The sequence below is a fragment of the Mesoplodon bidens genome (genome assembly GCF_964165515.1).
Source record: "Mesoplodon bidens genome assembly, chromosome: 1".
In the NCBI taxonomy this organism is placed as follows: domain Eukaryota; kingdom Metazoa; phylum Chordata; class Mammalia; order Artiodactyla; family Ziphiidae; genus Mesoplodon; species Mesoplodon bidens.
Window position 1 is genome coordinate 167,495,139 of NC_138176.1, and position 25,766 is coordinate 167,520,904.

The window sequence follows — 25,766 nt, forward strand, 5'->3', positions numbered from 1 at the left end:
ATCTAAACTTTAGATTCTAAAAAATAACATCCAATCACTCATGCACAACAGAGCAAAACTTTCACGCCTTTTTCAAGAAAATGATTTTTCAAACATACAAGTCCAAATTGGGTGTTTTTTGTATTAACCTTTAAAAAAATGAAGTTTGCTACCACTGGACTAGGCCCTGAGGGGAGTTTATACAGACTGTATAAATGAGGCAGCTGGATATTTGGGCAGGATCCCTTTGCAAATGAAGATCAAAGTCAAAAAGAAAAAAACAAATTCACTTTATTTTAAAGACAATGATTGGCATACAGAAGGTATGCACTAGCATAAAATAAACTTTCATGAAAAGCATTAAAATCCATTATAAATTAATTTATTAAATAGGTATTTGGTATATGTGATGGTTTTATTAGATATTACTCTTATTTATTGCCAACCCCCTCCCACAAAGTCAAAACAAATCAGAAAATCTCTTAACTCCGATTTACACTAAATAATTTATTTTCCCAAAATGTGTATGTGTTCTGAGATGTGACACATGATACAGTTCAATTGGTCATTCTCTTATCAATCATAATATGACAGGACACAAGAGGCTAAAAATGGCTCATCATAATTTATTTTATGTTAAAATGTACAGCTTTTTTTGTTTTTTTTTGTTTTTGTTTTTTTTTCTTGAAGTGACTGACTAAAAAGAGAACAGATAAATACAAGAGTGTCGCTGGCTCCTATTTTATACAAGGATTACGCCTCTCCTGCTTGGCCCTTACAGTCACCCTGTACAGGTACAAAGGCTACAAAAAAGGAAGCAATATAAACAGACACAAATAACTTTTTTGCTTTTTTACATGCGATTTGTAAGCTTAGTTTGAGCTATTCACAAGCTACTTCTCTATTTTTCCTTAAAAAATAACTCCAATATTTTATAAAGATAGAAAAATCTACAGATGGAATGAAAATGTAAAGTTAGAGGCATTTCCATAAAATAGCAACTTTACACCAAATTCACTATTTTTTTTTAAATCCTGCCAAGTATTTGGACATATATGAAATGTTTCAAAACCTGACAGATAAACACTGAGATATGCTTCATTCAATAAACAGAAGTCTGCATTTATAAAACAGAAAGCTGCCTTTTTTTCCCCAAAGAAATCTGTCACCAAAATGGAAAAGGGTCTCAACTTTACACCAAACATTTAGCAATAAAACCCTTTTGACTAACCAAATGGGAATAGCTTTTATAGCTCTTTACAGTTTTATAATTAACAAAAATATAGTTTTTTTTTAAACCCTCAAATTAGGGCACCCTAATCAAGGCAAAAAACTTAAGAAATGGCTTACCGTTAGCACAACACTTGTACAGTACTACAAAATGCACTGTCACTAACAAAGACATTAGCGGCATGCTGAAGTGTCACCTCAAACAAAATATACAATAACTGAAATGCTAAAGGCATTTACATGGAGTAGACGGGGAAGAAAAAAAAAAACTCTAGGTTCAGTATTAAAACAGATAATTGGGGGTGGGCTGGGGCATGGGGCTTGATATCCACATTGTTTAATGGAAGCAGGCACAGCAAGTGGCTGCCTCCAAACTGTAGTCCAAAGAGAGGCCTTCCTTTGCAGAGAATTTCATATAAAAGTAACAGAAACAAAGGTACCAAAAAAGAAAAAGAAAAAAAAAAAAAAAAAGAAAAAAGAAGAAAGAAAAACAACTTGTATAAGGCTTTCTGCTGCATACAGCTTTTTTTTTTTTTTTTTAAATAAATGGTGCCAACAAATGTTTTTGCATTCACACCAATTGCTGGTTTTGAAATCGTACTCTTCGAAGGTATTTGTGCAGATCAATCCAAGAGTGATGCCCAGGGGTTTTGTGACTGCCCATTTTGCCTACCTTCTCATGTAGGACCCATTGAGAGACTGTTTGGACATGCCCGGGTTCATGTAGCCGTGATGCCCGGGGGCCGTGTACATCATGTTACTGTGGGGCGGGGTCTGCATTGGCTGCTGGGCGTATGGCTGGGTTCCCATCATGCCCATCTGCATCTGCATAGGGTATTGGGGCGTTTGATTCATGTAGCCATGATTGCTGTGGTAGCCACTGTTCATCATCGGCTGGGACATGCTGTACCCATTCATGGCATTGAGAGTGTTCATGTTCATGTTCACAGAGTTGACATTGTAGGCTGGGGATGGCATCAAGTTCACACTCATGTTCATGCCTCTTTGCATCGTTAAAGTCCGTGCAGGACCCTGCATGGCTACAGTCTGGGAGCGCCCATAGATTTGCGACTGATGGGTGGCAGCGGCTGGTGACAGAGATGCCGATTTGGTTCTCATGGAGACGTGGCCCTTGCTGGCAATCTGGGTTTGCAGTCTTTGGCTGTGGGAGATGCCAATGTTTGATGCAGCCATGTTCCGTTGCAAAAGAGGCGGTGGCAGATTCATCGGAGGAGGAGTCAGGTTGGGGGGTGGGGTCATGGTAGCTTGTGCTTGGGGTCCCCCAGGGACCGAGTGTGGAGACTGAGAAAGCTGAACAAGCCCTGTGTTACTTAATGGTGTGGACAAAGAGGCACTGTTTGCATAGGAAGTTACAGCAGCGGAATGGCTGTAAGGCAATGAATGATCAATAAGTGTATTAGTTAACTGCTGTAGTTTGGCAAGGCTGAAGGTGGCTGATGGCTGTGGGTAATGCCCAGCCCCAAAATCACTCTGACCCATTCGTTCATATAAGCCAAGGTTGGTACTGCCGGTCTCGGGGATCTCAGCCAGCTGCATGGGCGGCGTGAAGTTAGCAGCCATGCTACACTGAGCCAGCTGCTGGCTGCTGCTCGGGGGCCTCTCCACCACGCAGCCTTGGGGAGACTTGACGCTGCAGGTTGGGGGAGAGCTGATGCTGGTCTGTTGCAGCATGCTGCAGCTCCCACCGATGTTGGACATCTGCTGGGTGACAGCACAGCTGCTCTGTGTCAGATTGCTGGAGGTGAGGTTGCTATAGGAGCAGCTGTTCTGTGAAGAGCCGTTTCCACAAATGCTGCCACCCATAGTAGAATCATAGCTGCTTGGGTTCTCGTAGTTCTCAGTCGTACTCTCGATACTGCCCAGGTCACTAAATCCGCTGTCTACGACTTGCTGTGAGTGATCTGAAACGGATGGGACATCCATCATTGGACTGGTTTCCATGTTCTGCAAAGATGGCACTGAGATGGCATTTTGATCTGGGCTGATTTGGGCATAGCTGTTTTCCAGGGCAGGGACACTTGGACTGTTGACAGAACGTACTGACTGGCTGGGGTGGGAATGGACGGATGAAACTGGGCTGCTGTGGTCTGACTGTTGGCAGTCGTCTAGAGTGGCGGCGATCTGTGGGCTTTGGTCTGTGTGAGTGTAGTTCTGTAGGCTTCTACAGGCCTCTTGAGTCTCAGCACAATCCTGAAAGGTATCGTCCTGTTCACTGTTCTCCTGGGTCAAGGACTGAACCGCTTGGACGGTCTCAGAGTCGATTTCCAAGGTTGCTGTGTTTCCCTCTTTGAACTCAGAATCTACTTCTTCACTGTTCTTTTGGTCCTGCTCCTGTGCCTGTTCTCCTGCGGGTTCCTCATCAGATTCAGGGGCAGTTTCAGTGGCTCCAGCAAGCTCCTTAGGTTCACTGTTACACGAAGCTGTAAGGTCAACGCCGCAGCCCATTAGGACCTCTGGGTTTGAATGACTAGGCTGCACACTAAGGTCTAAAAAAGCCTCCTGGGTTTCCAGTACTGCTTTGAAGGCTTCTCTTGGGCGTTCTTCCTTCTCCGATTCAGCAGACTCCATGTGACTGTCATCTTCATCGTCTGCATCATGCCCCTCATTGTGAGATGCCTCTTCATCCTCTTCCTCTTCCTCTTCATGATCATCCAAACGCATAGGGTCTTCTTTGTCCGTGCAGACTTCTGGCTCCTCTTTTTCCTGGCTTTTGGCACCACAGGGGTCTTTTTCTACATTTCCTTCTTCTTCTTCTTCCTCCTCCTCCTCCTCCTCCTCCTCCTCTTCCTCCTCGGGTTTGATTAGATCGTCTTCAGGTTTTTCACCTGGCGATTTATTTGGACTTACAGGTGCACACGTTTCCTCACTTCTGTTTTCGTCCCCAGGCAGCAGGGGTTCCACGGCTTCCTTGACCTCCTCCTCAGTCCTGGTGGGAGCGGGGCTGGTTTTGTCTGCTGGAGTCTCCTTCTGTTCTTCCACTGTTACCTGGTCATCGGGCTCCATGGGTGTTTCTGGCGGGGTGTACAAGTTCAGTTTAAATCCAGTCTTCCTCTCTTTATTTGGTCTCCACTTAGATAGGCCACGCTTTGTTCCTTTTGGCCATTGTTTGCACTTTAGAGGTTCAGGATTGTCTCTACTGGCTTCTTTCAAGTTATTTGCATCATCATCCATATTGTCTTAGTGAGGAGACAGAGAGAAAGAGAGAGGAAGGAAAATAAAATCTTAGAAAGCATCACCATGAACAACTTGAATTCATTCTTCTAAATAATTTAGCACATACTGCTTTCAACTTAGCATTTTAAGAGTTGATGCTAACGACACAGTCAAACCTAATACAGGATAATATTGTGGTATAAATGGAGTAAATAACCTAGGACCGGAAAACAATATATGGTGCACACACCACACACCTCCACACACAACCCACTCTTAACAGAAAGTTGTGTTTTTTATAGGAAGCACATGGATACAGGCCACTATAATAAACGTATTTGAGTTTGACAAACAAGACATTCTCTGATACAAAAGCCTGGAATTCCACAATGTAAAGAGAATCAATTTGAATATTTGCAAATTAGGAAATGCAGGGGAAAGGGTTAAAGTCAGCTCATATCCCAATCACCACTGTACTGGAGAAATGACTAGAACTAACTGGCATATTTATCCTGAGAAAGTGAACTTCAGCTTGTGGACATTTACTGGATTGAAATGATCTCAGATGACATTATTTACTTTGATGTGAATGTTCTCTCTGGCATAAAAATAAACTATGTACCTCTGAAACAAATGAATAAATAACTAAATAACCAGAACATAAATACATCTGTAATCTACTCCAGGATCATCATTTCTGGATAACACAAACTATAATGTAATTACCATGAAATTATTGAACATTTAAAATACAGGTATTCTTTTTATCACTAATTCTATCCACATTGCATTTTGAATCAATGTGCAAATGTATGGTATGGTTTGAATATTAAATAAGAAACAAACCATAACTGTCGAGTTCATTTTAGCTCAGCTAATCTTATTTTTACTGTACCTATATGCATATATGAACATGAATAAATATGTAAATATATTTATATATTATAAATATATTTATATAAATATAAGCAAGCAAACAAGTAAATATATGAATAAATACAAACATAAAACACCCAAGTCTTAAGATATTTATAAAATTAAAGATTATACTGATCTCCTAGAGGGGTCAATTTAAAGGGAAAGCTTCACAAAGAGAAATAGCCTTATTAGAAACACTATTTTGGAGAACAAAAACAAGATCTAATAATCAGTGTGGAACAGAGATCCCTTTTGCCAGATTGGATATCTAATCCTATCAGTGCAGAACAGGGTAAGCTCGTAGCTCATTTATGTAATAAAAGGATTACACGTAAACTTACCTGAATGTATTACATTCAAATTGGCTAGCTGAAAAGATACGGTGCTATAGACTGATTCCTTCAGAAGTGCAAAGTACAATCTCCAGTTAATAGACATCTCACTATGTTCATGTCTATACATATGGACAGGCAACAGGCATTCTAATGACTTTGGATTCCACATTCTTATTCCACGTGCTACTAGACCTATCAGCATTTGTAGGAAACCCCTCTAAGTCAGAAGATGAGTTTTCCAATAATTATTGTTTAAGAAAGAAGATCCTGAAAGGAATCAGGTATAATATGGCAACTTGGAGTTTTTAAACGCAAGTGGCACAAAGTGGAGCATGAAGGCAGTGATGATTCATGTGCAGGCTCCCAAGAAGACAGCTAAGAAGTGGAAATAAGGCTCAAATTCCACACCAAAAAATGACCTCTTTCTGCAGTTGTTATGTATGTTTATTTAGGGAAATTAACAAACAAGGCTTGGTTCCTCTATACCCAGGGTGAAATGTCACTGCCTCAGCGAAGTATGTATGTGGCAATAGTATTCTTGTTAATTAAGAAAGTCAAGGAGCTGCTTGCTCATATTCTTAAAACTGTGGCTTTTCAAAGGCAAGAGTGATAACCTGTGGTTTCCAGGGAAGTGGGATGGCCTGTTCTCTAGACTGAGATAAAGTAAGGTTTTGAATAGAGTCATTTCCATTGTAGAGTACAGACTGTCCCACAAATCCTCACGATTCAGCTGGGAGCTCAAGTTCCCAGCCTGACAGGCAAGGGATGGTTTCTTTTAAATAGGGCATCAAAGAGGAGTCAATGGTGTTTAATATTTTTTTTAGAAGATGGGGTGGGGTGTCCCTGCCAATAGCAACTGTAAAACAGTCATTTAAAAGGAAGGAAAATCTCCTGATTTCCACATTATCCTATATTATCAAAGCTAATAGTGATGGTGTGGGTAGGTTTTAGATGATTCTTGATAAGAACATATCCAAAGACACCACTGATTATAGGATACATCATCAATTTACTAATATTTGTTTTTCAGGAAAAAAGAAACTACTGCATTCAATGCTCACATCAATAATAATATATACCCTGATTTCAGAAATGTTAAATGTGAAAAAAAGTACATATTAGAATCAAGGAAGTGCAATGTGTTTCTTATCGACAGACTTCAAAATTTTTGAGGATAAGCCAATTTCTGGAAAGTAAGATGAACCCACCTAGAGGGATGTTCTGGCCTATGTTAAACTTCTAAAGTTGTTGAACATAAAAATCCAATTCCAGGAAGAAGGGATGGAACCTTTTATGAATGAGAAAGGACAGATGAGCACTTATTTCTGGTGGGTCGGTACAGCCTCAGAAATGCCTCTGGGTAGAATTCAGGTGCCTGCTTTTTGGCAATAATAGACAGATATTCACAAGGGTAAGGGTTTTATAATTCCTCCACTTACTTCTACAGGGGTCAGCATTCTTAAAGCAATGATTGTCTTTTCCTTCCTCTTCCTCTGTCTGTCTTTTCTTCCCAGGCTGATGTTGGAATGCTTTTCTCAGCACTGGCTTCCCGCCATCCTCCTCTACTTCAATCTCACAGGTAGGCTCCAGCTGTGGCATTGGCCTCTCTTCGTCTGAGTTGTCAAAGGGCTCGTTCAGTACTTCTGTCGTCTCTGAAATGGTCTCAGTTGTTACACTGCTGTTGATCCTTCTGCGTTTACGACCCCTTTTCTTCTTTAGCACAAAAGGCCTCTGAAATTAATGCCAAACATAATACATCAGAGCTCATGAGAAATTACAGTGTTGAGTCGACATGCAGCAAACATGTACTGAACGCGTGTCTGAGACTCTTACACATAAAAACTTCTGTAATGTCTTTGTACTTAACCTTCCATTTGATGTTTAACATCCCTCTCGGGCTCCTACTACAGAGGCAAGTGCTTTCCAAATAAAACAATTGTTTACTCAAGCAGATGCTTTGAGAGGGAACATCCTAGCAGCTGAACTACTGTAGATTTTAAAAGCTAAGGTTTGCTTTTCTAGCATATATTTTCCAGTAGTACCTGCTGGCTTCAAAATCCTGTATACCATAGTGATTAAGTCATCATGGACACCAATGTTTCTATAAACGTTTCAACAATCAACTAGCCACTGGGTCACTCATTTTAATACTTGATAACTGTTCAAGGAGCACCTACTCTGTGCAAAGCACTGTAAGATATATGATGGTGTACAAGACTAGCCTACTTGTTCCCCATTTCATATGACGTCAGGAATGATGCAAAAGAAGAAAGGGTACTTGAAGAAAGAATTACTCTGTTTACAATGTTAGAGTCATGTATTGGTGGCTGCAGGGATATCACTGATAATTTTACTTTTTTTCTTTTTTGGGCCGTGTCGCGAGGCTTGTGGGATGTTAGCCCCTGGCAGTGGAAGTGTGCAGTCCTAACCACTGGACCGCCAGGGAATTCCCCAAAATATTTTAACATAGATGGCATCTAAAGAAAATCTAAAGACATGTGGAAAGTGTCTTATATATATATATATAATTTTTTTTTTATAATTGTACTATGGGTTGGCACAAATGACTCTCCATAATTGCAAATATAAAATGTTTTTTTTCTTCCAAGCAAAAAGTACTCAATGATACAAAATTCAAATATAAGAAGAACAGGTAGATTTGCTGCTAAGATGTAATCTGTCAATAATGGGTCTGAAAAATTATTGAAAATACATTGCAAAGAAGGGTTCAATATGCTTGGTTAAAACTCAAACTCTAAGTAAACTGTATCCAAGAATTATCATGTCTCACATTTTTAACTGTATGGATGTTCACTGAAGTGCACATATAAATCCTGACAGTCACATTCTGTAATTTAACACTTATAATTATTAATCCCCCCAGCTGGCCTGCTCTCTCCGTAATTCATTAGAATTTTCCCAAACATAAGTATAGCCAATATACAGAACTGGTTTTCTTTAGGTTGAGTCCATTTATATGACAGTAGGCATTTATCATGCCGTGGATAATTCTGGTTTTTGATGTTTTTAAAACAAATTTCTTTTGTTGTATACATAACGAATACATTTTCCTTGTAAGAAATCAAAATATTATTCATAAGCCTAAAGTCCACTCTATGGGATGCTCCTTTCTAGCACCTCCCCACAGCTGCCCTTCCACTCGAAGATTGCCGGGCTTAGATGAAGGCACGCCAAGCTGGGAGCCAGAATAGCAGGTTCTTGGACAGACACCACGTAGGGTGGCCTTGGGGCACAGCCTTAACTTGCGCTGTCACTATTAGTCTTGGCTATCTTGCAGTGTCTGGTCCCTCTCTATGTCACAGATAGATACTAAAGACAAAGATATCAGCTCTGGGTTGAGCAGTTACCTAAAGACAAAATCAATTTTTTACTTTCTGCACAGGGTATGTGTATCTAGAGAAACCACCAGGCTACTAAGATATGAGACATTTCAGTAATGTGTACTTGCATAAATGCAAAATAGCATTAAACTGAAGGGCTTAAAATACCTTCTAACAATTCTATGCCAAGAACAAGAAATAGCATCAGGAGTGCTGGGCTTGGAGTCTGAGCACTCATCTGGTTCTGCCTCCATCTCTAAAGAGTTGTGTGACCTTGGACAAGTCTCCTATCCTCTCTCCGCCTTGGTGTTTCCATCAAAATTCACTGAAGGGTGGTTTAAGTGCTCCCCTGGGCCCTTTCCTGTTCCCATAGCCTGATTTACTCCAGTCCCATGAACCAGCAGGTGGCAGTAACTACCAGACTAGCAAGCCTGCTTGTCCCTGGTTTCCTGTCACAGCACTAACAAACCACAAAGAATAAACACAATCATGACTGTAAGATAAACCATGAGGATACATGATCAGTGGGACTGGATACAAATAAACTGCATCTAAAGAATGGAGAGTGAAACAAATACTAATAGACAGAATGTTTGCAATGACAAATAAGATGTGACTGAAACTGATGCAGACGGAAAATCTAAACAGACACATACCTTTCTCTTTATGGCAACTGACTGTGGTTTAGTCAACCTTGGAGGAGAGCTTTGAATATTTTCTTCTTCTTCCTCCTCTTCCTCCTCCTCCTCCTCCTCTTCCTCCTCCTCCTCCTCCTCCTCCTCCTCCTCTTCCTCTTCCTCTTCCTCTTCGCTGCTCTCTTTAGACAGCTCCATTAGCGGCCCTCGCTCCCCGGCCACTGGCCGGCTCTCCGGGGAATGCAAATATTTATTTTTCGATTGTACTTTTGCAGGTGATTGCCTACTGTTAGCTCTAGATGACAGGATTTCTTGCTCCTCCTTTTCCCAGCAGCTAGCTTGTTCCATTAGCCGCTCAGCCTAAGGGGGGAGGGTAAAAATAGCGGGCCAGTGAGAGGGCAGTTACAGAGCCAGAGCCAGAGCCAGAGCCTCTAAGGATCAAAGGCAAAGGACCTCTAAGTCGTTTCTGATCAGGATAGTCAGCCAGCCAAGCAGCATTCCAGCTGCATCATCTCAGAACTCTTTTGCATCAGTTAGGATAACAAATCAAAGAAGATTGGGTTTCATGGGATATTTAGCAGTATTAATGATGCAGCGAAGTGGTTTGAGTCCTTTATCACTACATTACATGCTCACTGGCATGGAGCACTTTAAGCAAGTTCATAAACACAAAGAATCGATCGACATTGCAGCCTTGGAGCTCAGCACCAAATTTGATCTGATTACATGCTGTCAGTAGTGAAAAATGCTGCTTTGTGATCAATGATAAATGTTTCATTTTTCATACTCAATTCAATAAAATTATCATGTCTTACCATGCAACCTCAGTTAGGATAAATTAGTGTCCTATCATTTCACGAGCTCTCTCTAGATGACCAAGCTTTTGACAATGATGTTAATGACTTCCTGAGCTTCAGAATGCTACAAGATTGAAGTTACACAACTTAGGCTGATGAAGCCAAATTACCTCTTTTTCAGCTTCTCGTTCTTCTTCAGAAACTGCAGCATTAGAAATTAAAATTGGGGTCCACCTCAGACTCTCTGGATCAAGCTCATTAGTCCGGGAACAGGTTTTCAACTTTTCCATGTGGCCCAATATCAACTTTTCCCGTCTAATGATGACAAATCTGTAATGTGAGGAGGCAGAACAAAGTGCAATCAAAAGCTGAAATTTCATTTCACCTTCACCTATTGATGTATGCTAGCACTGATATTACCTGGGTTAGGAAAAGCCAGAAAGCTCATCAATGAAAGGGTACAGCAAATTGAAATCTGGGCAGCAAAAAAGCGTCATTTCCTGTTTTCTTTTTAGGAGAAAGGTTTTGATAATACCGTTGGGGAACCTCTTATCTTTAACTGGAATGAATCCACCTCACTTTAGGGACCCTTTCAGATGTAAGATGCTTAAGAGGCAGCCGGGTCGCCCAGGGCACCAGTACTCACCTGCCGTCCCTCTTGTCAATCATGTGGAGGTGCTGCAGAGTGGTGGCGATGTCATGTGGGCACATGCCCGTAGCTCTGCTGATGGCCTTGATGCTGATGTGCCGCTCATGGTGGTGGTAGAGATATTCTAAGATGACACTCTTCCAGTAGGCCAGGTAGGAGAGACGGCCCAGATCAGAGAGTGGCTTTTCAGGAGATCCTGCTTGGCCTTCTCTTCTAGAAAGCAAATAGCCTAGGGCAGAAAAAGCAAAAGTGGACCTCACTGTGGTGTTTTCAGACGTTGGAACAGGGGCCACTTGAAATAATATAAGTTGCAACAAGGTAAAAACATCACATCAGAGAAGTGCATTAATTTTATGTATAGTCTCTTCCCAGCTACAGTGATTTGATCTCCACGAAGTTTATGCTCCTGAACCTTTTATAGCAGCCCTGTAAGTCAATTCACGTAGCTGGTGGCGGCATTCCAGACATACACTGTGGCATATTTAACGAAGCTAAGGTTGAACACATTACTTCTGATAAGTCTCAACGTCCAAGTCCCCCAGCTTTAGATCCTTTCAAAAACTAAATGTCAGGCACTCACTCAGAAATCCTGTCGAGGGACCACCCCGAACATTAATGGGCGAGTTGTTTTCCACAGGAAGGACCGAATGACCCTTTGACAGCTGGGTCTTAATAAAAGCGAAGGGCCTCTGTTGACTGAGATCCTATATTGCTTGTTACATTTAACTAGCGGCTGATCTGAAGCTTTGTTTTAGGACTAATAAAAGAATGTCTTTTAAGTCAACTGCTGCAACGCATATCAGCTCCACTAGCTCTATTTTCACCTCTTTCATGGAAATTAATTTATAATCCAACCGTTGCTCCTACAAATTAAAGCAAAACAACCTCCTTAAGACACACTGTTTCATGTGAACTCAGAAAAGCCCTGAGCGCAGTATGCTTCTGAACGCACACTCGACAGCATTGCTGTGAAGGTTCCTTGGCAAAGGAACTTTAAAATGAGAAAGACTTTAAACCCACTTGAAGGTAATGAATGAAAGCTGGCGGCTGTCTCGGTAATTAAGAGCCACTTATGGAGTAGAGAAGAAATGTTATAAACTAATGATGTCTACCTTGCTCTAATTATCTATTTCAACAGCCTCACCTTCAAGAACTTCCTAAATTTAAACAAACATCAACCACATACAGTAGGTGGCAGCAATTACAAAATCATGCTGCTCTGTAAACCACCCAAATCTTCAGCATTTTTCTTCTTTATCTACATTTTCAAAATGGCCACATTTTCAAGTATTTTTCTCAATTTTGGATTTTTTGTTAGAAGAAATCAATGCCTCTGATGCATTTTCCTGCCTCTCAGAATCACTGTAAATGCAAAAATATAGAACAAGAAATTCACTCTGACCCTGGAGGGGTATAACCACAACATTTTGCATTTTGATGGTTTTAATCTGAACGCTATTATAAAGGATAGGCATGTATTTAACTTTAGGTTTTGTTGAAGTCTTTTTGACTTGTCTCTTTAACTCATGTTTAAGTGCAAAGTATTTGATAGAATGCAAACAAGCACCACAAAATTTGACAGTCAAACCACTGTCGACACGTCATTCGGCTGCACACCAAGGCTTTCAAGAGCAGTATGTCAGGAATGCTAACGCTGACGGCCACTGTGCAGAATCCAGCCCAGATCGTGCCCTGTCAACGTGGAGAAGAGCTCTCTGTCACCAGAGTACAAAGTGTGCCCCAACTTCAGAACACAGATAATTGGCACATCTGTCACCTGCCCCCTAAGTGCCTGGAACATGCTGAGAAATTTACTCCGTCGGCTGGAGGCCCCAGCTCTGTACTTCTGGGGCAGCGGGTCGGGGGGAGGGTAGGGGAAAAGAGCCACAGTATCGCGGATATGGGACTATCCACTTTTGTCCAAGAGACCCCGCCATTAAAAGTCTCCTGCAGTGACTGTGAAATTCCCTAGCCCCTCGTTGGTTCTTATCTGAACCCCACAGTTGGGGACAGAAAGCCCCCCTGCCACCACCCCAGCCCAGCAGAAAAAATCTCTGTACAACCAAAGTGGTCAGAAGGTAGTATGTGCCCTCCCTACCTTATATCCCCACTGTGATGAGCAACCTTACCCAGGAAGCACATGTATTTCTTTGTTCTGTCTTCTCTTCCCACAGTCCCTACACTGGGCTAAGAGAAAGCAGCCAGAATCCCTCCCAAAGGTAGTTTACACAGTGCAAGCTTTCACACCCTGAGGTAGTAGCATATACCTTCTCAGGGCCTGAGACCAGATGGGTTAGGCCACTGGAACTCTCAGGCAACCTAGGGTCTGTGGAGGGAGAGCACCTAGGCATGGACCTCTCAGCACCTGCTGCTCCCACTGTGTTAAGTGGCTGCCTCCTGGGACACTCCCTTGGACACAGTCTGTGATCTGTGACTGAGCCCCACCGAGCCCACGTACACCGCGCGCACTGGACATTGACAGCGAACACGTCTGTACTGCGCTGGCGAAGGCTGCAAAGGCTGCCGACACCTGCCAGGAAGTGACACTTTCCTGGATGCGGGAGAGAAAAAACTGCAAACCCAAACTCCAGCCAGAAAACATCAAGCAGGTTTTCAGGGATGATGGGCACCAACATTACAGACCCCACAATGCCACTGTCCGAAGGCATCATTGCACTGCTTGCAGTTAGTTTTCCCTTCTCCTCTCGGACTCACGAGCCCCTCAAGGAGCTTACACCAGTGGAAGGAACGTACACTTATGCTAAGAGCCATTTGTAAGCCCACGAAGTCTCCTCCTGAAGGAGAAGTTTTTGGTTTAAATGGAATCCATTTCAACAACCCAAATGACCAAGGACAAATTTCTGGTTCCCTACGAGTTAACTGAAATCACTGGTAATATGTTAAGATACGTACGTAGCTTAGCAGGAAAAGCTGTGCCATGTCAGCTCTACTCCGTTGGTGCACGAGGCTGATGTAACACATGATTTAAAGTTTACCTGCAGCAGGCACTTGTCCTCAAAAAAGCTGTAGCTGGTGGCACTTCATGACTTGACCTCCATAACATGGAATGTTTTAAATAATGAATTTCTTGCCATCTTTTGTTTCCTTCTACTTTTTCTAGGCTCCTTAAATCATCATTACTATAGAGCCCATGGACATAATAATTTTTGGTAAGAACATTTACTTATTGAGTGATTATAGAGATGTGGTGCTTTAAGTTACAGCTCTTAAATTTAACTTACCAAAAAGATTCCAAATAATTGATCTAAGATGCAGGGAAATAAAAAGCACTTATCTTGGAAGCCGGTGTATTATCCTGAAGCATCTGAAACAAGTACAATACACCCCTGGTGAATAGATTCCCGTGGTGCTCTAACACCTCTCCTTAACTCAGGATACTTTCAATCAGAAAACCTGAACTACCCCTGGGGAAACCTGGCTGTTCAGACTGGAAACAGTGATGTTTGGAGGACAAATCCCAGTAGCTGCAGTATAATTAATTGCTGGTGAAATTATTCCCTTTAAATTGTCTGTGAGCCAGAGGTGCTGGCAAACAGCACTTACTCTGTGATCGGGAGACTTGCAGTTGAAAGCTGACTGGCCCGTATACCCCTCATCCACATCAACTATCTTGATAACTATCTCGAGGAAACTAGCTGCTTCTTTTGCTTCACTGGAACTACTTACCCAAAGGAAAGTGAGGTCTGAGTTTCAGTGTATGGACCACACACTATATTCAAAAGATTATCAAGGTATTTGCTTACAGGGAAAGTAAGAACAAGGTGATGTCTGCAAAAAAGTAAACGTTTCTAGGCTGTATTGCATGGGACCCAAATTTAACCTCACCTCGGTTAAGTCTGACCTACTTGTAGTAAGATAATCAGTCCTCATGTTAACTACCTCTGATCTCTAATGTTTGAAATGGTTAACTCTCTCCTAGGGGTTGGAAAAAAAAAAGTGGTAGGGAGTTGCTTTCCTGTAGTCAGATCCATTAGGATAAGGAAGGAACTATCTGGACAAGGTCACGATTTGTTTTCGCAGCCTAAATTCCCAAATTAGCTCAACTCCCAGCATATTAAATGCAAGGTTAACCCTTGCTTAATATGAAACATTCCTTCCTTTTAAACAAGTAATATTTTAAGAATATTAGACTAGACCAGAGTGGAATAATGTTCTTCACCAAGCGGGTAGGCACAGGTAAGGATTTCCCTCCCAAAGGCAGCCACCCTCACCCTTGCACACCTTTTTCTTCTACCACCTGGAGCCAAACCATATGAACTTCCTCAAAGACAAAAGGGCAGACTTGGGCAAGGTACTCCCAAATCCCATCTATCTGGATTATATGGGTTTGGAGTAACTAGCTGCTTTTAGGGAAAAATAATCTTCAAGGATTACACACTTTTCATCGGACACCTGTTTAGCTCAGCAAACCCCGCTGAAGGGTTCTTATCAGTAGTCAGCACTGGGTTTGCAAGCCTGGGAGCTAACAGCAGGCCAGGGATTTATGGCCGCTCTTGATCAGAGGAAATCCAATGGCTCTAACCATGTATCTCACGACTGGGGACGGAAATTCACTGGTCCACGCTCATCTGTTACTGGTTTCTGGGGTTAAGCAGCTCTGTGACCAAGTGGACAAATGGCATGTTATCAGTTTAAAAAGTGGCGATAAGTGAATTTCACAGGCTATTTACGTCTCCTCACTGAAATTTTGTGGTGATTTTGCAATTAGTAAAGAAGGAACCTTAGCCTTCCTACTGTTTTAAGAGACTAGGGGTATTCTAAATGATCTGGGACCTGCCTGAATTCTTACTGCTTTCCATTTATTAAAAGATACAGGGGCTTCCCTGGTGGTTCAGTGGTTGAGTCCGCTTGCCGATGCAAGGGACATGGGTTCGTGCCCCGGTCCGGGAAGATCCCACATGCCGCGGAGCGGCTGGGCCCGTGAGCCATGGCCGCTGAGCCTCGCATCCGGAGCCTGTGCTCCGCAACGGAAGAGGCCACAACAGTGAGAGGCCTGCGTATCGCGCAAAAAAAAAAGATAAGAGATGCGTCCCCAGTAAAATTGGAAATTTTGAATTTTTGAGATATTTTGTATTTTAAGAGTTTGGTTTTGAAAATGTGGAAGTTTAAGACATCACTCCCATAATTATATGGGCTTGATGTAATTATGTAACAACTTGAATAAACATTGCTTGACTTCTCAGTCTACTGTCTACAGACCAGTGGTCTTCAGAGCATGGTACCAGACTAACAGTATCAGCATCACCTGGGAACTTGTTAGAACTGCAAATTCTCAGGCCTATGAATCAGAACTTTTGGGGGCAGAACCCAGCGCCCGGCCTTAAGCCCTCCAGGTGATTCTGATGCACACAAGTTTGAGGACCATAAACTCTGCTGTGGGGCTGCTGACTTTGATGGGGATGCGAAAACCGCCTTGTGCAGTAGGAGAGCCAATGAAGAGACAGTGGGACTGAAGAATCTCAGGTGAGGAGACCTCACCCAGATCCTTGGTGGTAGAGGATTGGGGACAGGAATCTCCAAAGCCCCACCATACTGAAATTTAGCCAGGGTCACTGAGTCGCAGAGTGCCTTTGTCCATAGCTTCTATGCCTATGCTTCTCAACCTTCACTATGCAAACAATCACCTCTTGTTACAACTGGTTTCTGATTTGGTAGGTGTGCGGTGGGGCCCGAGATTTTGCATTTCTAACAAGCTCCTATACCATGAACCACACTTGAAGAGCAAGGGTTTATACATTAAATCAGTGATTCTCAAACGTTTGGGTCTCAGGATCTCTTTACATTAAAAACAAGTTGTTTAAGAGCTTCTGTTTATAAGGGCTATAGATATTAATTTTAGAGAGAAATGTGACAAATATTTATTTATTCATTCATTCATTCAAAAAAAACACCCCATAAACCCATTATGTGTTAACATGATTTTCTAAAATACAAAACAAACAAACAAAAAAAAGTGAGAAGAGTGGCACTGTTTTACATTTTTGCAAAACTCTCACAAAACTGGCTTGAGAGAAAACAGCTAGATTCTCATATCTGTTTTGGTAATCAATCTGTTGTGATATCACAGGTCATGAAATTCTTGACAACTCCACTGAACGCTCGTGGGAGAATGAGAGTGAAAAGGACAAATAGTATCTTACTATTACTTTGAAAAGTTATCTTGCACATTCCCTGAAAGGGCCTTAGGGATTCCCCAGGGGTCCCTGGACCATACTTTGAGACCATCTGCATTAAATAAAAGATGAGAAGAATTTTTAAAAGATGGGCAACAAGGCCACAAGTATTTTAAAACAATATGGCACTTACTGAATACAGTATAACAGATCATAAGAGGCACTACAGGTTGGTTAAGGGCAAGGGTTCTAGAGCTAGACTGCCTGCAACGTAATCCAGGGTCTGCATGTTCCAGCTATGTGGCTTCGGGCAAGTTATTTAATCTCTTGTACGGATCCCTCATCCATACAATGTGGAGAGTAATCATACTGATCACTTAGGGTTGTCATAATAATTAAATGAATTAATACAAAGCATGCAGAACAGTGCTTGGCATATTACAGAAACCCTATGAGTGTTAGCTATTATTATTATTCAACATATTGAATGAATAAAATCTCAAGGTGATCATTTGGTGACTAGATATCCTTACTGTAGGGGAAATAAAATTTGGACAGAAGGAGACAGACTGCTGTATGGAGTCAGACTGAGAAGAGCTCCTTTTCCTTTTTCCTACTTTCGCCTGAGATGCCTGAAAACCATTCCACCCACTCTACTGCCTCAGACAGTTCTCCTCCCACCCCCACCCCCATCTAACCACCCAAATATAAATTTAATTAAAGGAAGAAACTATGAAAAAGCAAACAAACCAACAAACATATTCTGCCTTGAGGAACGATCTTAAGACACTGGCGGCTGAAAGCTCCCAGCAAGCACAGTTCTGTGCTGCCTAAATTCCCTTTGGCCCTTAAGTCCTTAACTTCAAGGACTACCCTCAGGAAACAGCAAGCCTATCAAACCACAATAACAATGAGGGCTGGAGGGTTTCAGCAGAACCCAGGGACGGTCCCAGAACAGATGAAACAAAGACCCAAATGTTCTAGAAGACCCAAGTGTGTCCCTGGGAAAATGGCCTGAGCCAGTGAAACCCAGAGAATAGAAACAGCCAGTTTTTGGACAAGGAGGGCTGGCTACCCTGGGTCACATGCCACCCTGTTTCTCTAAGCCTCCCTTTATTTTGTTTTTATTTTTACTTTTTTAAACATCTTTATTGGAGTATAACTGCTTTACAATGGTGTGTTAATTTCTGCTGTATCACAAAGTGAATCAGCTACACATATACATATATCCCCATATCCCCTCCCTCTTGTGTCTCCCTCCCTTCCACCCTCCCTATCCCACCCCTCTAGGTGGTCACAAAGCACCAAGCTGATCTCCCTGTGCTATGTGGCTGCTTCCCACTAGCTATCTATTTCACATTTGGTAGTGTATATATGTCCATGCCACTCTCTCACTTCGTCCCAGCTTACCCTTCCCCCTCCCCCCTCCCCGTGTCCTCAAGTCCATTCCCTACGTATGCATCTTTATTCCTGTCCTGCCCCTAGGTTCTTCAGAACCATTTTTTTTTTTTTTTAGATTCCATATATATGTGTTAGCATACGGTATTTGTTTTTCTCTTTCTGACTTACTTCACTCTGTGTGACAGACTCCAGGTCCACCCACCTCACTACAAATAACTCAATTTTGTTTCTTTTTATGTTAGCCGCCCTTTAAAATCTCCCTTCTCAAAGATCCCACCAGCTCCTCCGCAGACTGCTCTGGTGCTGGGCTCTCCCTCAGTCACGCAGCGGGGCCACTGGTCTTTCTTACTGAACACCCCCACCTCTCTCCCAAGTCTAGTGGAAGAGGAATGAGGGGAAGCTATATGATTGGGGCATGAGGCCCCTGCTGCGCTGTATGTGCGCGTGCGTGTGTGTGTGTGCGCGCGTGTGCATGCAAGCCTACAAAACCATGCTGGAATTTACCAGATGAGTTCCATGATTCTGTGAGCGGGCATGGCCTCTCTTGAAGGGGGTGGTCATTCTGTGTGTCAGTCACTCAGGGAAAGGGTAGGTATTTATATGAACTCATGAAAACAAACTCATAAGCAGGGCACCAGGAGGCAGGAAAGGGGACTCTCCTCCCTCTGTGGTGCCCTTGTGTTGAGGAGGGTGAACATCTGTGAATGAGTTCCTAAGTTGGGGGTGACCAGGGCTAGAAACAGACCCCTGTGAGACAGCCACAGGGCAAAGATGAGTTAATGGTGTTTTATAACCGATAATCTAATTGAGTGAGACTGCATCGCTTTATTTCTCCTTTTTCTATCTTCTGGTCTAGCCCAGTGGTTCTCAACCCTGGCTGCATACCAGAATCACTCAGGGGCTTTAAAAAACTACAGATGTCCGTATCCCACCCAGTCTCAACTCTTGCCTCTCAAGCCACTCTGGTCTCAGATGTATTAGAGGGTATATTAGGCAAAGGGTCTTGGTGACTATATCTTGGCCAGAATATTAAGTTGGGGTGCAACACCAATCCCACTTCTCCATTTCTGTCTCCCCAAATGGCTGTGGTTGTAGCAAGTAGAAGGTGAATCTTGGGCGAAACAGAGACCTCTAAGAGCTGAGGCCAGGGAGGAGAGGGTCACTTGGCAGAGAGGTCTGTGACAGACTTCACAGAAGCTTCACTTATTTAAACATCTAACTGAGAAACATTTGTTTATGTATGGCATGTCCCACACCAGCAAGGTCCTGGTCTGGTGTCTTAGAACAATTTAATTTTTCTTTCTAAGAAGATGATCATATATGAAGTAGATTCAGTCTCTCAATTTTCTTGTTAGGAAAACGAGGCACCTCTGACAAGGATAAAATGATGAGCGAATGAGAGATGTTATACTTTGTCAGTATCACTTATTCCCAAACTAAAATCATTTGGGGAAGGCAAGAATTTTAAAAAATATCTTTCCTTAAATATATTTGGGAAGTAACCAGATTCTTCATGAGGCCCTTGCCTATTGCAAATTAAGTAAAGCTCTGACTCATCACTCAGAGGCACCTCTGGTTAGGTAACAGCAATACAGTACGGGTACCATGACCTCTGAAGTGACAGAAATTAGAAAGACATGTCAGAAGAATGCCCTCCTCTTTGACCTTTTGTAGGTTTCCACAGTTCAAACCACTTTTAAATTCTGGAAACTTTTGGAAAAAGCAAATATACCCCCCCAAATTTTTTTACGATGAAGTAATTCGGCATTTAAAAATTATGTGCTTTCTTGTAAATAGGCAAAAGGTCCACATTGGAGATTCAATCTGAAAAACGATTTCAGAAACTAATTTCTTCCAAGTTGAAACCTGGATAAAATGTTCATATTTAAGTTACAAAATCCTGGTAACAAGAATTTATCTTTGAACAGTTACAACATTTTAAATACCGCATTAAACCCATACACACTTCAAATAAAGCATCTCCTCTGAGCAAGTAACTGTATGTACTCGTGTAATACTTGACTTGTGAGACCATTCTCCTGTAAAACATTACAACTGAACCCTCCTTTAAGTAAAGTACTAAAACCAAAAACTGGAGTTTCTTTTGACCACTGAGGTTCTGTGGTTCTGGGGGGGTAGCTGAGATAGTTCATTGTCTGGTCTAATCCTCCCGGCTGACTGAGGGGGAGCATTTAAACCAACGTGGACACGGGCCACTGATTTCAGACCAAGTTCGGAGATAAGACAGAAGAGCAACTTGCCTTTCCATTTGCTCTCCCACAACTCCCCTAAAATACTGTGTGTGTGTGTGTGTGTGTGTGTGTGTGTGTGTGTGTGTGTGTGTATTTACCTGCTAATCCTGGGTGATAAGCTTTCACACGGCAAACACAAGAATACAGCAAGAATGAAGAAAGAAAAAAGTGGGAAGAGAAATCTCTCTAAAATTTTTCTTTGTTTTCAAAGTACATTTCAAAAGGGATTTGTCAGTCTTTGAGACAACTTTCTAAAATCAAAGCACAGCCTATCTCTCAATCTGATTGATCAACTAATGCTGAAAATGTAAGGCAGAGAAACTATCTCTAGTTGTCCTCAGGTCATCTAGACAAACAGTCCTATTCTGCTGGTCTACAGAAGTTGAAAACTTCTCTTTTCATTCATTTTTTATTTATCTCCTTATAAGCTTTCAAACAGGATTCGAGGTAAAAAGCCTCTGCAATAAATTGGTATCCCCACAGGGTTACCGATGAGCCCTTTGATGAGCCCTTTCTGACAGATGCGCAGGCTTCAGGGGGTGGGGTAGGGAGCTGGGCTGGGGTGAGGTATTCAGTCAAGTGACTGGCTGGTTTGCCAGTGGACTTGGTATCATGTAGGTATCTAGCCTTTAATCCTATAGGGATCTTAAAGCCCAAACTGGCTACAGTCAGATGTTAGCTGTTGGAAAAACAAAAACCTATGCAATATCATCACTAGCAGTATGAAAAGACATCAGTTTTTACCCCTTCAGTTAGTGGGTGATACCTTTCTCAAAGTCCACTGTTTAGATTGGCTCCCTAATTCTAGCAGTACTTAGAGCTGAGAGTTCAGTAACAATATATTAATATTACCCCCCGTAAGCCTTTTTACTCTGTGATCACTGTTAATCAAAGAATGTCCATCCAACTTTCCAAGCGTTGGGATGGTTTAGCAGTGCATTTAGCAGCTGAGCGCCCACTGTGTTCTAGGCACTTTTCTAGTTAAGTTGTAGACAGACACTCCATTTTCCAAATTTAATAAGCAAAAAAGCTCTGGGAGTTTAATTTGTTAACCAGTATGCAACTGTTGAACACAAGAACCACAAACTACGTAAATAACAGGAACTCAAATAGACATGTTAACAGCTAAAGTTCGTTTTTAAGAATCAATTCAATATGCTACATGCAAGCAATCAATTACACTGCAATCATCATTTACAAATCAAACTATGATGCAGATACTCGTGGGGGTATATACAACTAGGTGGAAGTATGTGATTAAGGACAAACAGATTGAAACTGTGAATTATATAACTGTCTCTTGTAATTACCCTGCTTGAGAACCAAAAGAAACTTCCTGTATAATTTTGCAGGAGAATGTGGATCGAGATATAGAATTGCTTTTTATTTGGTTTTAACCCTTCAACAGTTATTTAATTATGTGCGATGAGGTCAAAGAAAGTTTATGCTTAATTTATGAAAAGTTGGCAGGGAGGTATTTCAAAGTGTTCCTCTGAAAAGCTCCAGATTGTTCACGAAAACTGAGGATTTCTCTTCCTTTTCAAGAAAGATTTATCTAAGTTATTTGGTAAAATAAAGAACATTTAAAACAAATTCACAGGCATCATTCATTTTATTTCCTCTCTAAAAACATTCTTTATGGTCTGCAAGTTTTTAACTGGATGTAACTGAAAGCTGCAGGCGTACAAGTCTGTCAGAGCCCTCAGACGCATCTTCTGCTTTGGTAGGAAAAAAATCTCGTTAGCTTCCTTAAATCATGGGGAAAAGCTCCAAAACTAGGCAAACCATAGGGCAGGACTTCTAATCTATGAACAGAGAATCATCTGCTTCTTAAGAAGGAGGAAGCCTGTTTGTGCAATAAATAATCAGCAGAACCTTGTTTCAGCATATTTTAAGACATTCTAGCCTTTTTCTTTCCCTTTCTTAAAATCTAAGTTTTTAACATCTTTTCTCTTCTGTAAGCGCTGTTTCTAGTGCCTAAAAATCTTCCCCAAATATTAGAACTGTTGAACACCTGGCATTCTAGGTGGAAGGAAGGGCAATTTCCTACACTTACAATGTCTTCCAGTATTGCTTTCCCTCATTTTGGATTTAAAAAAAAAAAGGAAGGAAGGAAAGATGGAAGGTAGGGGATGGAGGGAAGGAGGAAGAGAGGGAGGGAGGGAGGAAAGAGAAAAGTCCCAATGCTGCAGTGTCTCTGTATCTCCTTGGCCTTTCTGTTCCATATTTTCTCCTCAGTCCACCCCAGTTCTGCATAGCCATTCCTTGCCCAAATCCTCTATTTTATCACCTGTGTTAACATACAGCCCTTCATTTATGTTTCTCTAGGTTTAATTAAGAGTGGAAGTGTAATTTACAGGTATGCTATTTTTCTAATGGACTTGACTCAACACGTGAGAGGATGATTCTAGTAAATTTCAGTACATGTCCTTCACATAAAAATGATTCTGCAAAGTCTGACATAAGGGTGATACCAATACACCAAATACCCTTGTACTCATGTTTCGATCTCAAAGCAGAAAAGGTGAAAAATTACATCTTTTAAAAACATCACTAATATAATGCCACCAATAAATAAAAAAAGTTTTCCAGTTCTAAGAGTTACAAAATCTAAGCCCTAAAACACACCATAGGGCACAACCTATTTTAAGACCACCATTTTCTTTAAAAAACAAACAACAACAAATGCAAAAATAAAACACAGATACAAAAAATGACATTAAACAAATATATACAGCTTAATGGATTATTATAAGACAACCACCCTTATAACCATCACTCGGGATCAAGAAATAGAAGTTTGCCAGCTATCCTCAAAAACCTCCCACCTGTCCCATCCCGTTCACCCCTCCTTTTTCCCTCATTAAGTGACCACAATCATGACTAATAGTAATCCCTCGTGTTTCTTTATACTTTTATCACCGAAATGTCCCCAGGCACTACAGTATAATCTTGTCCATTAAAAAAAAAATAAGGAATGTCTTTTAAGTCTCTGTTAATCTATGGGTTCCCCCCTCCACTCCCTTGTTCTCCTTATAATTTATCTGCTGATGAACAGGGGCCATTTGACTACAGTTTCCTAAATCTGGATTTTCCTGATTGCATACATCCAGTGCAGTTCAATTTGTTCCTTTTTCCTCTGTTTTCCTGCAAAATGGCAGCTGGATCCAGAGGCTTGATCAGACTTGAGTTCGATTCACTGGCAAAACTACAGATGATGGTATGTTCCTTGATCATGAAGCATATAAATTCTGTCCCCCTTTTTGCAATGTTTGCTGCTGCTCTTGTTCAATGTCTAGATCCATTAATTCACTGGTCAAACTGCAAAATGTGATGTTTTAATTCTATCATTTTAATTCTATCACTTCATTTCATTTATTAGCTGGAATACGTTTATAAAAAGATGCTTGCCTTCATTTACTATTTGGTTACCTAGTGGTATAGTTCATATAGGAAAGGCAGGTTAAATGCTTTATTTACCAGTTTGCAAGATAAGATACTAGTTCCCATCATCCTCTTTTGTTTGTTTTAAAATGTCATCATGAATGTGTGAGGTTATACATTTGATGAGTTTCAATTAATTGCAATTGTTATCTTTATTATTATATTTAATGTCTAGTGGGAGCCTCCTCAAGTTGAATCCTGAGTCCTTTTGACAAGACGCTAATATAATTTTTGCCTCCTTGCTGTCTAGTATGAAACAAAGGAAAACTCCTTTTACAGAAAGAATTCTCTACTTCATTTTATTATTTATTTATTTATTGGCTGTGTTGGGTCTTTGTTGCAGTGCGTGGGCTTCTCAATGCAGTGGCTTCTCTTGTTGTGGAGCACGGGCTCTAGGCGCATGGGCTTCAGTAGTTGTGGCTCATGGGCTCTACAGTGCAGGCTTAGTAGTTGTGGCGCACGGGCTTGGTTGCTCCGCGGCACGTAGGATCTTCCCAGACAAGGGCTCGTGCCCCCTGCATTGGCAGGCGGATTCTTAAACACTGTGCCACCAGGGAAGTCCCGCTACTTCATTTTAAATAATGGTTCAATTTGGCCCCCGAAAAGGACATATGCAAACATACTGGGTATAGTGAGGTCTACTTATATTACATTTTCCTCAAGATTTCAGCAACACTTCTTTCAATACCTTCTGCTGTATTTTTTTCAATGTGGATAAATGCATAACTGAATTACTTTTAATCCACCCAACTATTTTTAAGCAGCTTATAAACATTAATTTAAAACAATTTTGTTGAAAAAAGGAGCTCCTCCATGATGTTAATTCGAAGCAGGAATCAACATGAATAAGTATAAAACAAGGTTTTTATATTGGCAAACATGAAAATGTAGCACTAATATTAGAGCAGAAACACATTAAACACAAACCTATGGGGGAGAAAAAAAATCTGATTTCTTTCTTTCTTTCTTTCTTTCTTCTTCCCTCCCTCCCTTCTTCCTTCCTTCCTTTCTTTGTTTCTTTCTTTGCTGCACCACACAGCTTGCAGGGTCTTAGTTCTCCAACCAGGGATTGAACCAGGGTCCCCAGCACTGGAATTGCAGAGGGCTAACTCCTGGACCGCTAGGGAATTCCCCAGATTTCTAACTCATATTTTCCTAACAGAATTCTAAACAAATGCAAGAAAATTGCTTTGCCCCAAACAAATTGATATTAAAAAATTACTACCTTACAACCAGCTGAAATTATAAATATATTATTTAGAAATACCCTCATGAGAGGATATTATCAAACTATTACCTTAGAAAATTCTACTTCAAACATACTACTACAAGCTGGAAAATACGTTTATGGGGAATATAGTTCCCTTGAAACCAAAACCAGGTATAGCACTAATTTCCACCAATCAGAACAAAATCTTTCTTGCTCTTGGTTTAATAATGGAAAAATGCTCCCCTTGCATATATCTTAACAGGGAAA

At 41.3% G+C, this 25,766-nt stretch overlaps 1 protein-coding gene across 7 annotated transcripts in view; it reads right to left on the reverse strand.

The window, feature by feature from the left end:
• Positions 1-254: 254 nt before the first annotated feature.
• KAT6B (lysine acetyltransferase 6B) overlaps positions 255-25,766 on the reverse strand; it is a 182,773-nt gene continuing 157,261 nt past the window's right edge. For all 7 annotated transcript variants that reach the window (XM_081244731.1, XM_081244729.1, XM_081244732.1 and 4 more), the window contains exons 14-18: positions 11,056-11,287; positions 10,580-10,739; positions 9,634-9,972; positions 7,076-7,367; positions 255-4,406 (exon numbers count right to left, since the gene is read on the reverse strand). In XM_081244731.1, the coding sequence (XP_081100857.1) occupies positions 1,879-4,406; positions 7,076-7,367; positions 9,634-9,972; positions 10,580-10,739; positions 11,056-11,287 (3,551 nt within the window). In that variant the 3' untranslated portion in view covers positions 255-1,878. The remainder of the gene's footprint in view (positions 4,407-7,075; positions 7,368-9,633; positions 9,973-10,579; positions 10,740-11,055; positions 11,288-25,766) is intronic.